Raw genomic sequence first — 14,626 nt, 5'->3', positions numbered from 1 at the left:
GAAACAGGATGAGAAAAGAAGCATATTAGGTGTTTGAGTCACTGGGTATGCACCTATTTAAAACCACTTTGCTACTCAAAGATGCAGGGTTCCAAACACATGCTGTAACTTACAGAGCAGAAACAGACAAAAATAATTTCTAACCCCCACAGTCTGATGAGCCTGCTTCCACAACAACTGATTTGGCTTTGATCCCTATCTGAATAATAAATATTATTAAGAATAGCTAGAATTTTTATTTTGCATACTGGGACATGTAAGAGATAGATGCTGTTAACAAGGACTACTTGTGGTTAAGCTTATCAAATCACAAAGTATCTTTCCTCTAATGTCAACATTAACTGCAGCTAACAGATAGGGAAAGTTCCACACTGTAGAGATTAATTCGTGTCCTCCTGATGGAGCCAAACTCACAATTCTGGTACACAAGAACAGTCTAAGGCTCTTTAAATTTTTCTGCAACTTAAAAAAGTTCAAGTCACTAGTCACTGTCTCCCCACAACACACTATGAACTGTCAGTACCAGTAGTACTCCAGTAGTTCAAAAGTCAAAGCAGGAAGAGTAACAATATAAAGAATCTTCCGATATTAACAGCAACAGCTACAACATTTTACACAAAACTTTTGAAAGTACTTACTTGAGAGTATTTTCCAATGATTTTACAAGCCTCTGAACATCAGATATCCAGGATGCCTCTTTGCATCTAAGATTCCTTCTAGAACACCAGTTCTCCAAGTGAGCCTTCAGGAAATCAGCACATCTCTCCCACAAACAACATGTATAACCAGATCCCAATGGACCTCAATTACCAACATCCCCTCTAATTCCTATTAAGAAGCTACTAGTCTTCTTACAGGCTTCGGTCTATCCAGCGGATAAATCTAAGTCACTATAATTATTTTTCAGTTAAGATACCAAATCTTCTCCCTGTCATTCCATCTCCACAAAGAACTGGCTATTATACAGTTTTGCTCCTTGACAACATTTCTTATGATTTTTTATTATTATTACTATTTTTCAGGTAGTAAAATCAGACACTGCTTTAACTTTTACAGTAATACAGTTCCTCTGCTTGGAAATAAAACCTAAGCATTCTAAAAGCATTCTAAAATCTCTTAGTACAAAATAACCATAAACTGCAATAATTTCACTGTTTGCTATACACACCTCCTTTGCAAGGTGACCAAACTAACAAGTAGTTCAAAGATTTTAGTAGTTCAATGATTTTACCATTTCTACAGTTCCTTTAAGGTTTACTGTGTGCTCTTTCTACCCATAAACTACCTTTCGTAGATTTTTTTTAAATCCTAAGGAAAGGTTTATTTGCCCTGCAGAAAGGGGTCACACAATACTACCTCCACATCTTTCAGTCAAATCATGCATACTAGCAGAAGATAATAACTAATAAATTCTTCTCCTTCCTCAGTTGTGAGGAAGCACAGCAGGGTGAGGAAATGTTCTGACATACTTACAAAGAGGCATTTAAATAATAGTGATCCCTATATTAAGGGCACGACCTATACATCAGAAAAGCCGTTAGCTTAAAGTTTACGCTCGCTTGCCTGTTGTATCTTTCAAGTGCAAAAAGGGTAAAGAAAAGAAATCAAGTTATGCAGAAGTTCTCTGGTCAAAAAGAGACAAACGCACCTTGACAGTACCATTAGAGGTCACTTCATAGCACTGAACAGTAAATTCATCATGCCACAGGATCTTTGCAGTAGGTTTTATAGCTAGCCTGAAGAAGTAAGTAAAAATACTAGTCTCAAGTCACATTAAGTAATTCTGGATGGATCCTTTTAGCACTGCATGGGCTAAAAGTGATTTTTAAAAACTTTCACAGCTTTGTACAGTGATGAATGGAGCTTTTCAGTAGACAGAATTTTTTATTTCCATAAAATTACTACAGTACTATGTATGTTCAGATCCATAAATCACGGCATCACCACAGAAGATGCTTGTGTTTGCATTTTTTGAAGGATGCCCCCTAAAAACTAAGCAAGTGTATGATGCCTGAGATAATATTTAGCCTAGCAGTCCTATAGATATCAACACCTAACCAGAGATCCACACTGAAAAAGAACAAAAATCTCTGCAAGAACAGCGACAGCTTCTGCAGAAACAAACACACTGGAGGGCAAAACAAACCGGGACAAACTGCACAAGTACAGCTTCTGTAACATTATTTTTAGCCTAGCTTTTTGTTTTGTTGTTGTTGGTTTTTTTTTTTTTTAAAGGAAAAAAAAAACCCAAGAAAAAAAAACAAAACAACTGTGCTACACAAAGCTTTAAAGGAGCTGTTAGCACACAGGAACTACCTTGAACTACTCCCATGGAGTACTCAGCAACCAGAAAACCAAACCAGAAAGAAAATTAGGTTACCCTATACATCTACTTCACCCAGTTTTGGTGACCATATCCCCCAAACTAAACACTCACCCTTGAAAAAAATGGCTGGGGGTGGAGGAAGGCAGGAGGCAGAAATACCAGAATATTCAACAGGATGAATTAGCAGACGACTATGTTTCTCAGCTTGGAAAAGAGACATTTGATAGAAGAAAAAAAGATAGGTATCTATAAAATCACAAAGGACATGCAAACTGCAAACAGGAATGACTGCTCACTAATTCTCATGAAAGTCTTGAACAGCTTGCAATAAAAGTTATCAAGAAATCACGAATAATTTCGTTTTCAAAAAAAGGAAGGGTTTTTTCTTTCAGCACTTTTAAAGACTTTTAAAAAGACTTTTAAACTGTAAAATTCTCTTGCCACAGAACACCTTCAAAGTCAAAAGTATGAAAGCATTTAAAAAGTGAATTAGAGCTTTCAGGAATTTTGTACAGAAATTGCTATGCAACACAGTTCAAGTGCAGCCTCTTTATCAAGTTCCTAAATTGCTGATCGCCATGAGAAAGAAGGATACATTCAAGGCTCTTACAGCCTCTGAGCATCATAAGCTACATGTCATTTCTGGAAAAAAATGACCTATGTGGATCTTCATCTGAAAGTCCATACTGCAGTCAGACTGAAGAAATGGATATTTCTTTCTCCACAGTCTAACAGGCAGAACAGTCACTACCCTGATAAGACAGCGTTCCTCCAAATGGACATTGCAGAGTTCACCACTCATCCACTATTCCAGGACAAAATACAACACTGAGAAACAAAACCACTTTTCATTAGCTCTAGAAGCAGTTCACAGACACTGAAAATACATCTTCCTGACAGATAAAGCAATCCTAGAAGACATAAATACTGGAGGACACCAACAATAGGTTCCAATGCTTCAATAAATTCAGTCCAGAAACTGATTACATAAAGCAAACAATGTTTTCAACTGTAATTACTTGGCAAGTAAACAGATCTGCAGTGACTGAACACATTGCAAGAGACAGTCAGCAAACCAGATGAGTACTGCTTACCAAGACATCCCCTTCCAGACCTGGAACACAAAAGCAGCTGCCACCTAGGAGAGCCAATACTCCTCCCAAACTCACCTACACTGTCCTATGGCTGCAATACGCAATCAGTAAAACAGAAGAAAAAGAACCCACATCGGCTATTTGCTGTCTTACAGTTTCCTGGGTACACAGTCTGGTGAGCTTTCATCAGTGCATGTATACTTCTTATTTCTACACACACTTCTCCCAGTGCCAGGGTTTGTATCTATTACTCTAAACTCAACACAAAAGCTGAGCATCCACAGTACCTTTAGCACAAATATGGAAACTCCACTCCAACACCTGTGCTAGACACAAGACCATTCTACTGCTGGAGTCATTACCTGTCTTTTGCTGGTCTTGCTACCATGCTTCACTGTCTCAAATTTTTCTCTGAAAAATCATTATTCATTAATGTGCTGCATCTCCACACTCTTTTCAATTATCACTTTTTCCCTTTTTGACAGGTAGAGTAACCAAAAAAAGTGTTCTATGCTAGATGTGATACAGAAAATATGCAGGTTGGGTTGCACAAAAGAAGGAGAGAAGGTAAAGTGGAAAATTTTCACTCATTTGTATCATTCGGAAGAAGATGCCAAGAGTAGGCAGCCAAAAATGAGGTTAGATGACTAATTTCTACACAGTCTATCACTTTTCAGATATCCAAATTCAGCAAAAAAAATCTAGGTTATGTTAGGACTACCTGTTCTTCAAACAATGCTTTTTAAAAAGCACACCCTGCTTGTTTAAAAAGAAGTGCTCCAAGGATGTGTTCTTTGAATTTTAATTTTCTTTTTTTAACAGACCAGTTTCTTCCATCATATCAGTTGCACCAGCATACACTTTAAGGTGTAAACAGCAGTACAGTACAATGTATTCCAAAAAGCTATTAAAATATCCCTTGTCAGAATTCATGCCCTAAAAACACTGCTGCATTATCCCTGTGTATAACAGCTCCTTCGAAAGATTTTGAAATTAAAGCTGAAGACTTAAAATATAAGTTTTATATAAAACTTATAGAAAGAAACAGGAATTTTGCTGAGGACACCAAAACATGCTTATCCACTAGATATAAATTGCAAAATTACTGCAAACATGAAAGAACAGACTTCTTTGTCTGGACTCAGGTTATATCAGTTTTATAGAATCAAGTAAATCCCAAAGTAGCACCATACTACTGCACATAATAATCTGGTGACTGGTGACACTGCCTTAAGTAGGAACTCTCACCCTGACAAATGAAATATCTCACTGAAGTACAATATACACGGAAAACTGTAACTAAACGGAGCACAACAGCATCATGCTTGCTTATTTAAAATAAATCATTTAAAAATGCCCCAAAATTCCTCCAGAACTACTCGCAGGCAGATTGGAGAAGAACTATGTATAGTGCTACAAGCCTGCTCACTGGTTCCAAGGAAATCTAAAACTGCTCCAGACAGCAGAAGAGCCTCAGGATTTGATCAGTAAGTACTACATGCTGAACATTTACATATACATGGATCATACCCTAGAGTCTAGCATCAACATTAAGAGACACAGATCTAATCTGTACACAGAATACAGAATGAAGTTCTGTGTAATACAAGCCACAGATTTAATCCTGTACTTCCTTTCACCAAGTCCACAACTTCTTGCTGAATTAGGAGTGAACTTTAAAGGTACCATCAGTTTTTTGATTATAGAAATTAGATATAAATAATCTAAAATTACTACCACCATCGTACATCAAAAGGAACGTATCACATAATCTGCCTCTTCAGCTGACCCAACTCCTCCAGAGCATCCAAGTCTTTAGACAGACCACCCAGAGCAACACTACCCATGCCGTCTTAACCTGACAAATCCTAAAACTTGTCACAACCACCTTTCATCTTATAGATAAACATAAAAGTGTGCTGCTGCACTCTTTCCTGCTCGAATACAAGATTGCAACAGCTGAAAAAGACAAATCTTTTCCAAAGCAAAAGATCCATTTTCTATTCAGCCTCTTACTGTCAAACTTTCTTCCATTTAATTTGGATTTTCAGTCAGCAGTTCCCAAAATCACATAACAGACCAAAGTAATGACTTCCTTAAGTCCCATACAGACTCCAGTCACTGACTGGCATTAAACTTACTTTTCCATTTAACAGTGTCATAGTAGACTGTTACTGGAACCTACTATATGAGTGGATCTCTTCCCACATACTGCTGCATAATCAACTATATTCAATTTCTATAGAATATTCTCCATGTTTTACTTTGCATACAGAGATAAAATGGATCCATCACATTGCTTGTAAGAAGAAGAAACAGACTGAAAAATTGTATTCTGGTGTTTCCACCAATTTTCTTTCACTCAATTTTTGGTGCTTATTTTTAAGTAATGACTTAAATATTGCAATAAAGCTAATGCAAGATTTTGCTCTGTAAATTTTGTAGCTTTCTCTGAAGGAATTCTATGTAATGAAACTTTGAGGAAAAAAAACAGTATCTGAAAGTCTGGTAATTGTGTCTTGCCATCTGGATAACACATAGAACATATAGTTCATAATCTTAATTAAAGTGCCTAAAAGTCAGGCTTTCCTTTACACGTTTGATTAAAAAGAAATGCTGAGCTGACAACTTTATTCAAGTTAGTAGATGTTAAAAGAGTGTAAGTTCGAGAAACTGCTCTGAGTGTAAAAAAAAAAAAATAGAAGCTCCTTTTTAGACACAAAGTACTACTAAGTACAGAAAAAAACCCACAGAAGTTAAAGACATCCTGACTGAAAGGCTCTTTGTGTGTTCTCAACAAATTTTAAACAGTTGAAGTGTTCAATTTTATTTGAAATTGCTTTGGCTCCAGGCTACAAAACACATACTGAGGATCACTACTGAACAATGGTGTGCTGTAAACTGTACTGGAAAGCTCCGAAGGACAGAGTTGTCTCTCCATACTGCATGGAATGAAAGGTTTACCATCTTCCTAACCACTACTGCAACATATAGAGCAGCCAAAAAACCAAGGACTTTATCTAGTAAAGCTAGTTTTCTTGACAGAAACCAAGAAAGACAAACCTACGTATTCAGATTTTAAATACTGTAATTTAACAAACAAGAAGACTTCATCCAATCTCTCCAGGATAGTTTTTCTGACGTAAGTTCCATAAACCTTGTATTACAGACCAAGAAAAAGTTAAATTACTGTCACTTTACCTACCTGCTAGATTAAAAGTAGTTCACTTTTAAAACAAGCAATATCTTTTATCCCAAGTTCGGCACATAAACAAATACAGCTTCACAAAACATAATCAGGTAAAATTGCAACCTAACAACTGACAGACACTTACCAATACACACATCTATTTTCCCCTTGATAGCAGCCTCATGCAAAGGAGTGTAGTTCCAGTTGTCCCTAGCGTTTGGGTCTGCCCCCTGACACAGCAGCAGACTGACCACTTCTGCATGACCAAAGGAGCAGGCGTTGTGCAGGGGTATGAGTCCTCCGTCATCACGAGCATGAACGTTGGCTCCTGTCTGCAGCAAGTGCTCTACAACATCCTTTCTTCCAAAACCTGCAAGAAAACATATTGCTGCTCATTTGTCTGGCAAAACAACATGATTTAGCACCTAAAACTGCTCACTCTCAGTTCAGTGTACATTACTCATGTCTCCCATCTCCTTCTTGGTTCATTTCACCATGAAGTCAGACTATGTTCACCCGCTCAAACAACAGCTGGACAATTCATTTACAGTCATGACAGAGCTGAACTGTGTTGTATCATAGCTTGCCTGGCTGACACTCTATCTCATTAAGAAGTTCTACAAAGGCTGAGCATGCTGAATGATGAGAGAGGGATACAAGGAAAGTAACAAGAACATCAGTTGTACCCTCTGTTACACACACCCATTAGGGTTTCCACTTTAAACCTCCCTTCAGTTAGTCAAAAGCTTTCACACGGTAATAGTTTATAGACACCCTAACTACTAATGTTCACAAAAAACATATAGTTCTTTGCCAAATATTCAGAAAGTCTGGGAAAAAACCAACTGACCTCCCTGCAGAACTGGAAGAAGTCTTTCCCTGGTGAGTACAATACATCAAGTAGTCAGTTTGATCAGCTGAACTGTTTCACCCACTGCCCAATTAACGACACATTATCACAACATAGCAAGAACTCCTCCAAATGCCAATTCCAATCACTGCAAAGCTGCTATGTGCACAGTTTGACTTATGACATGGAAGACATCGGTGTTCTTCTTCCTCCTTTCACCTCCTTGATTTAAGAACAAGACTCCAAAAGGAGTCAAATATTACAGAAGTGTATAAACACTGGTTAAGTACACCTGTAGGTATCACTGGGACCTTAAGCAAAGCTGGAAAGATGCTCTTATTAAATGTAATCCCATTTGTTAGAGCACTAAACACAGTTCAGATGGGAATACAAGCCCTTGAGGTGGAAGAGCACTCTTAAACACATGACCTTTTCAGGTTCCATGCTATAAGCAAAGGGTGAAAGAAGTCCAAGGTAAGTCAAGGTGTGTCACTGCTTTACTACAGCACACACACTGGGATCAGACCTTTTCCCTAAGACTTTCCCAAGCATTTCTCTCACTTCACTAGACAGAAAACAATTAAATTGAGTGATTTAACTAAGTAAACTGAAAAGTCTTCAAGATGGGAAAAAGTGCACCTGGCTCAACATTAATTACTGAAGGTCTAAGATTTTGCAATTATATTCTCTTGTAAATTCCTTAAAAAAATCTTAAATGGGAAGGAGACATATTGCACAAAATAATAGAAGATAATTCAAGAGAACTAGTTACTAGTCACAAAGAAAGCAAGCTGAAACTTTCTATTAAGTAATACGTTTGTGACACTAACAGAGTTCATGTACCACAGTTGCTACCAAAAGCATAAAAGAAAAAATTTCAAAGTCAAGGCCAGTAATTTATCAATTCATCTTTTTTTACATGAAAAAGCGTACATTTTGCAGGCTCTGATGCTCTAAGACTGCCAGGATGTTTCTTAATTGACTACACAATTTGCAATCTTCATTGTATCCATATGAATCCAGCTGAAAATTATTAACCCGATTTTAAGCTGCACAAGGCAGAATTAAACACTGACTTGGCTTTACAAACACCTGTGTGGGGTCAGACATCTCTTCTATGACAAGGAGACGGGACACCTGCAACAAGTTGAGTCAGAGTAGTTTAAGAATCATGTCTCAAGCAACGCTTTCCCCAGCAATGTAATCTAATTTGCTGTACATTGCAGCACAGATGGAGTGGTCAATTCAGGTATCTCTGCACAGAGTGGAAGTGTGTAATAAGCTACCAGCTACTTCTTGCCATTTCCTGGCTCTCCCTGAAGGAACACTCAGTAGCTACTTAGATCAGCTCTGCCTCCGCAGTTGCTCATCTCACTCATATATGTCAAAGCAGCTTGTATTTTTATCATTAACAGCCTGCTGGCTGACAAACCGACTTGATCAACTCTCTTAAACTGACCACTGACTGCTTCCCAACCCAAGTGAGATCCCTTTGCCTTCAGTATTAAAGCTGTTTACTCCAGAATTTTTCTAGAGCATAGTTATTTATGCTGGCCTTCACAAAGTGATTAGACTTACAGCAGTTATTACTAGTGACATCAAAGGCATGCTTAGAACAAAACTGCTCTCCCCTAACAGTTTTTTGCCATTACAACACACATAAGCAGAAAGAAAGCAAGCTGTATCACTGATGCTTTAACAAGTCACGCTAAATCAGGTTTCTCCAAGCCTGAGCTTTGGTGAGACCAAGAACACTCCACTTTGTGATACCAATTCCATAACTTCCAAAAGCCACTCCCAGAACCTTCTACCTCTTCTTGGCACAGAAGTGGGCATTAAGCCACAGTTCAGCAATTATTATTAGTACTCTCTATATCCCTGGGTAAAACACTAGAAAGAGAACACCTGTAAAGCTAAAAAAAACTTGCTGCACAAGAACATGAGGAGCTAACTTCATGATCAAAAAAAAAAGTTTAACTTCCCATTAAATGGGTGTGGAACTGGACAAGCTTATGACTATGGCTATATGAAGAAACTGAGTAGGACTCAGCTCATTTCTACCAGGTCCATCCACCTAGTCACTTCTGAAAGAGGTGCTATTATTAATGATTTACCAGCAAGGATGAGGTCTAAAAGCATATGAAGCAAGGTGTTAGCAGGAAATACATATATATCCTTTTGTAGGGCTCAACCTTGTTCCAGAAGGGAAAAAGCAAGTATGTTACCAAGCTGGCTCCAGGAAAAAGCTGGGATTTCAGGCACAGGAGTCCTCCCCATCCAGGTATATAAATGGTAGAAAAGTCACAGAAAATCAACCTTGATATGTGAGTGTTCTGCATGGAGAATGATACACACGCCATGAATGCATCACTGTCAACCTGCTTCAAACACAAAGAACCAGAACAGGCACTTCAACTCACAAACCACATGATGCACAGGATATATCTTAGGCTGACAGTAAAGTCACACCATATCCCACACAAATTATATCTAAAATGTGACACCTCATCACATAGACTAAAATCACCCAACTATTAAAAAGAGCCAATAACATTCCCAACAGGAAAGAAATATACCTCTCACACACACACACAGAGAATAACCAAATCATTTGGTTTTGATAGCAAGAAAGGTATTTTATCAACAATGTGTCAACAACACCATCAAACACAGAACTGTCAGGCCAGTTTACAAGAACAGAAACACTGGCATAACAAGTATTTTCAGCCACTGAGGGGCATACAGTACAGTAAAGATGTTCTTATTTTGGTGAAATAAACAATGACAGTTAAGATCTTTCCCAAGGAAAACAGGTATTACATATTTAGATCAAAGGAATGCAGTAGAAAGACAAGTGAGTGAAACAGTTTGTCTCATTCAACCCAGTTTGAAGAAGAGAATCGTTAAGCGGAACACAGAATTTTCCAGTGAAGAGGGTGCAAAGTACAAGAGAAAACAAGTTACTTCTAACACAAGTTAACAGTCCAACTATTTAATGAACTCCTTAGCACAGGAAGACCCTCTAATAACATTTAAAAACTGAGTTTTGTTCAAACAATTGCTGAGTTGTGAACTGCAACAAGAGTACTCAGAAGTATCATATGAAGAGGGTAAGTGTACAACTCTTTCCTAGATACCCACTTTTGCCCACAAGTATGGATAAAAAGTTAAGCCAAACACACCTTTGTCCATGTTTAGCACAGCTACTTTTTAATTTTTTTTAGCAAGCTAGTGATTATTGTAATAAACCGAATGTAAAAGCTATGCATACATTAATATCTCCCCTTAATTTCTCTTTTTTTGTACACATTTTGAAGACACTTGATCACTTTCAAGTCTTTAGAACCTGCTTTTTGGGCATATCCAAAGCTTGCATTGGTACCAGAGACCCAAATATCCTGCAATCCACACAGAAATTGAGACAGTACTAAGTTTTCCCCTTTCCAAGCAAGGAAGATGAAAGGAAAACTATGTTTTGCTCAACCTCTTCCTGATTGCAAGAGAGGCCTCTATAACTGTGTATCGCCTCAGTATTAATTTCTCCCTTACTAATAGCTAAGCAAAGCAGGCCAGATTTATTCAGCACACTAGCTGACACTTCAACACAGAGCTGAAGAACCAATTCCCCTTTATTCAGTTCAATTGGCAGTTCAGGTATCCCAAACAAAGAAAATGTGGATAAAACTGTTGCTCCAATTTGATGTGGCCATGCACAATTTATCTGGAAGTGAATAATGCACAGGTGACTCCAACTTCCAAAAAGAGATTCAGACCTATCCTCAGCTTTTAAAATAATTAGTAACAGATTTCAGCTCTTGTCTTACCTCCAGCTTACATATTTTCCAAGGATTCTGAGTGCTCTCAGAAGTCCCTCTTTTTACAGTCCTGCCACGAGAATGGACATAAAGGTGACTTTTAAATTAGAAACCTTACAAAGATTGAGGAAACCCAAATTTTTTACAAGGAACTATAACTGGGGGAAGTTATCCTTCCCTATTACAGTAAAAGAACTTAACTGCCTGGTATTGCCGCTGAGATAGACATCTGAAAAAACAGACTGAGCTGAGGAGAAGTCAAGTACCCCGTGGGAGCAGGAAAGAAAAAAAAACCCTAAAATTCAGTCCCAAAAACGGGAAATGAAGAAGAAATTAGAAGAATTTCTCTTTCACAAATCACAGCATCAGAAGTGAAACTCTATACATCTAAGAGTTTAGCTTCAAGAAGTTTGAAAAAAAACAGTTTAAAACATGACATCCTGCACATCATCCACCCATTCCCCTACTGAAGGCCATACAATTCACACCTAGGTATGGCTCATAAACATAGGCTATTATCCAAAACACAGCAGACTACTATGCTCATAAGCAAACAAGTTTCATTTCACCTTTGGCCCACAAAGGAGATGAAATCAACACACTGCATCACTGGCAGGTATACACTGCTTAAGATCAGCTGCATTCAAACAACATGCTTGCTTACAGGCCTTTCCAAAATGCAGGATCTCAAGACCTTTGTAATAAGAAATCTGCCTAATGCTCTTACATGTCTAATCCACCGGCACCAGACATGCAGCAAATTGAGATGAAATAGGTATGTATCTAAGGAAAGTCTTTAAATCTAGAAAAGTAGATACGGGAATTTGTTAGATTTATTGAAACAAGAACTTCATCTGCTATCTTCCTCATGCTACAATGAATCACCTTTCACTGCTACTACATTAACATCTTAATGACATTATCAACTTTCAAAACCTTACCCCCTCAAGTAAATTTTGTCCATTTCTTCTCTAATCAGAGCAGACATTACACACTGCAGCTTCAGCACTACAGTTTGTAAAGGCACTGAAGTTACAACCTGAGATCTCAGAGTTTTAGGGGAAGCAGCAAGATCTAACTTCAAGTCTGAACCCAAAATTAGCAGAGCAGACTTAAGCCGTCCAAAACATTAAGAACTTCATAAGCACACCTGCAGCTGTTACCAGCATTATGTTCCAGGGTTCATCTCCATACCCCAGAAGTTTGCTGTGTTTTAAACACCAATTGGGTAAGTCCCATTTCAGTAGTAAAGCTCAGGGATCAGAGAAGAAAGAAAAGGAAACAGCTCAGGACCAAAAGTTCCCTTAGGGGCATTGTCAAATGCCTCTTGTACTTTGAAAATGAAAACAAACCCATACAATCTCAGGGTATGTTATCTAACTGATAAACAGTAGAGCACTACTCAGTGTGCCAGGCAACACTGCACCATCAAATGTTCATTTTGCTACCGACTTCAACTGTGATTTAGAGACATTCACCAGCATTTAAACCCTGACCACTCAATACAGATTTGTTAACTATCTTAATTTACATGTACCAGTGCACCACAAAGCTCAAACAAGATCTGTGTGCTTCACTACATAAGGTCCAGTTCTGTAACACTGTGGCACACCTCAGAGAGCTCTCAGACTGACCACAGACCTAGCAATTGTACAAGCCCTGAGTTAGGAGTAATGATTTAAAAGATCTTCTTCATTTTATTTTTAAAATTAATTTTGTGTGCCTTGTGCCCCCAGTGAAGAATACACCCTGTAAGAAATATTCTTTTTATGAACTACAGTAATCTAATTACAGCTCTATTTGCCAAAAGGTAATATTTACTTCTAGTTAGTCTACATTGTTGGTCCTTACTGCTAAATTGCTTTTATAACATTAGTTCTGATCACAGTGACATCTCTTCCCTGCACAAAGAGGTGTATTCTTTCCTGCACACATCTGTAACTTCTACAGTTCAGCTGTTCCACACTCTCCCCAGCCTGCTCAGCCCACAAGAGATGTAAACATCAACCAGCAACCACACCGAAATGAAAGACGTTACAAAGTACAAGGTATCGAAACTGATTCCCATGAAGTGCATGTGCATCACAGGAGTCCCTGAGCTGTTACAACACAAGTGAAACCCTTACTTCAAGTTAACTCTGTCCTCAATTTCAGTTTCTTGCTTCCTAAGTCCACTGCACAAGTTTGCAGCAGCCCATGGATCTCAAACACAGAGATCACTGTCCACACTTTTAGCTCTTACAGTCGCTGTACGCTTCCAGGACCTCCTCTTCCACTCGTCTCACCCAGAGGAAGGGGATTAACAACCATCTCCCAACACCCTGTAAGCGAAACGCCGCCGGGGAAGAGTGTGCACACACTCTTCCTCCCAGCTCGGGCTTGCCCACTCCCGAATCACCGAGGCGCTGGAGGCTCCCTGCCCGAAGCTACTCCAGGGGAACCCTCCTTGTCCCGCTCGTTGTCACTGCCGCGGCCGGGCACGGGAGGCCCCGGTACCCACCGGCGGCGAAGTGGAGCGGCGTGGACTTGCGCCCCGCCATGTCCTTGGCGTTCACGTTGCCCGTGTCCACCAGGCGCTTCACGCGCGTCACGTCCCCATTCCTGCAGGCCTCCAGCAGCTCGCGGAACGCCCCGCTCGCCGCGCCCGGGCCCGCCGCCTCGGGACTCTCCGCCGCCGGGCTCGACGCCGCCGACGACGACGCGGACGAGGAGGACGAGGACGAGGACGAGCCGCTGGAGCTGCTGCCCGAGCCCGGCGGCGGGGCCGGCGCGGCGGCGCCCGAACCCTCCGCGCACTCCGCGGCCGGGGGCCGGTCCGCGTCGGGGGGCGCCTCGCCCTCGGGGCCGGCCAGGCTGTGGCGCTGCGCGGCCGGTGCCAGGCTGGGGCTGCGCGGCGGCGAGGCGGCGGCGGGCGGCGGTGAGGTCGGGCCGGGCGGCGGGTGGTGGTGGTGATGGTGGTGCTGGGAGCGACGCGGCGGCGCCGCCGCCATCTTCGCGCCGCTCCGCCCCTCCCGGCCCCGTCACTGCGGCAACGGCGCCGCCCCGCCCGCGCTTCCGCCCGCCCGCCAACCCCGAGCGCCGCGCACGGACGTGACGCCCGCGCGGGGCCCGCGGGGCGCGGCCGCACCGGCACCGGCACCGCCCCGGGCGGGGCGCGCCTGCCCCCTGCCGGCCGCGGCGGGCGGGGCGGGGTGGGCGGGGCCACGGGCGGGGCGGGGGCGGGCGGAGCCACGGGCGGGGTGGGCGGAGCCACGGTGGGGGCGGGGCCAAAGGCAGGGCCGGGCCCGGGTGGGGCGGGCGGAGCCCTGGGTGGGGCCGGCGCTGCCCGGGAACCGCGTCTGTTCCGCGGCT

At 41.2% G+C, this 14,626-nt stretch overlaps 1 protein-coding gene across 2 annotated transcripts in view; it reads right to left on the bottom strand.

The window, feature by feature from the left end:
* Positions 1 to 14,280, bottom strand: part of TNKS (tankyrase) — a 130,194-nt gene extending 115,914 nt beyond the window's left edge. For both annotated transcript variants that reach the window (XM_066186171.1, XM_066186172.1), the window contains exons 1-2: positions 13,776 to 14,280; positions 6,756 to 6,980 (exon numbers count right to left, since the gene is read on the bottom strand). In XM_066186171.1, coding sequence (XP_066042268.1) covers positions 6,756 to 6,980; positions 13,776 to 14,265 — 715 coding nt within the window. In that variant the 5' untranslated portion in view covers positions 14,266 to 14,280. The remainder of the gene's footprint in view (positions 1 to 6,755; positions 6,981 to 13,775) is intronic.
* Between the last annotated feature and the right edge of the window lie 346 nt (positions 14,281 to 14,626).

The sequence above is a fragment of the Chamaea fasciata genome, unplaced genomic scaffold (assembly GCF_029207755.1).
Source record: "Chamaea fasciata isolate MVZ Bird 193981 ecotype frontalis unplaced genomic scaffold, bChaFas1.0.hap1 SCAF_6, whole genome shotgun sequence".
NCBI lineage: Eukaryota > Metazoa > Chordata > Aves > Passeriformes > Sylviidae > Chamaea > Chamaea fasciata.
This window is presented reverse-complemented; position numbering and strand designations above follow the sequence as displayed.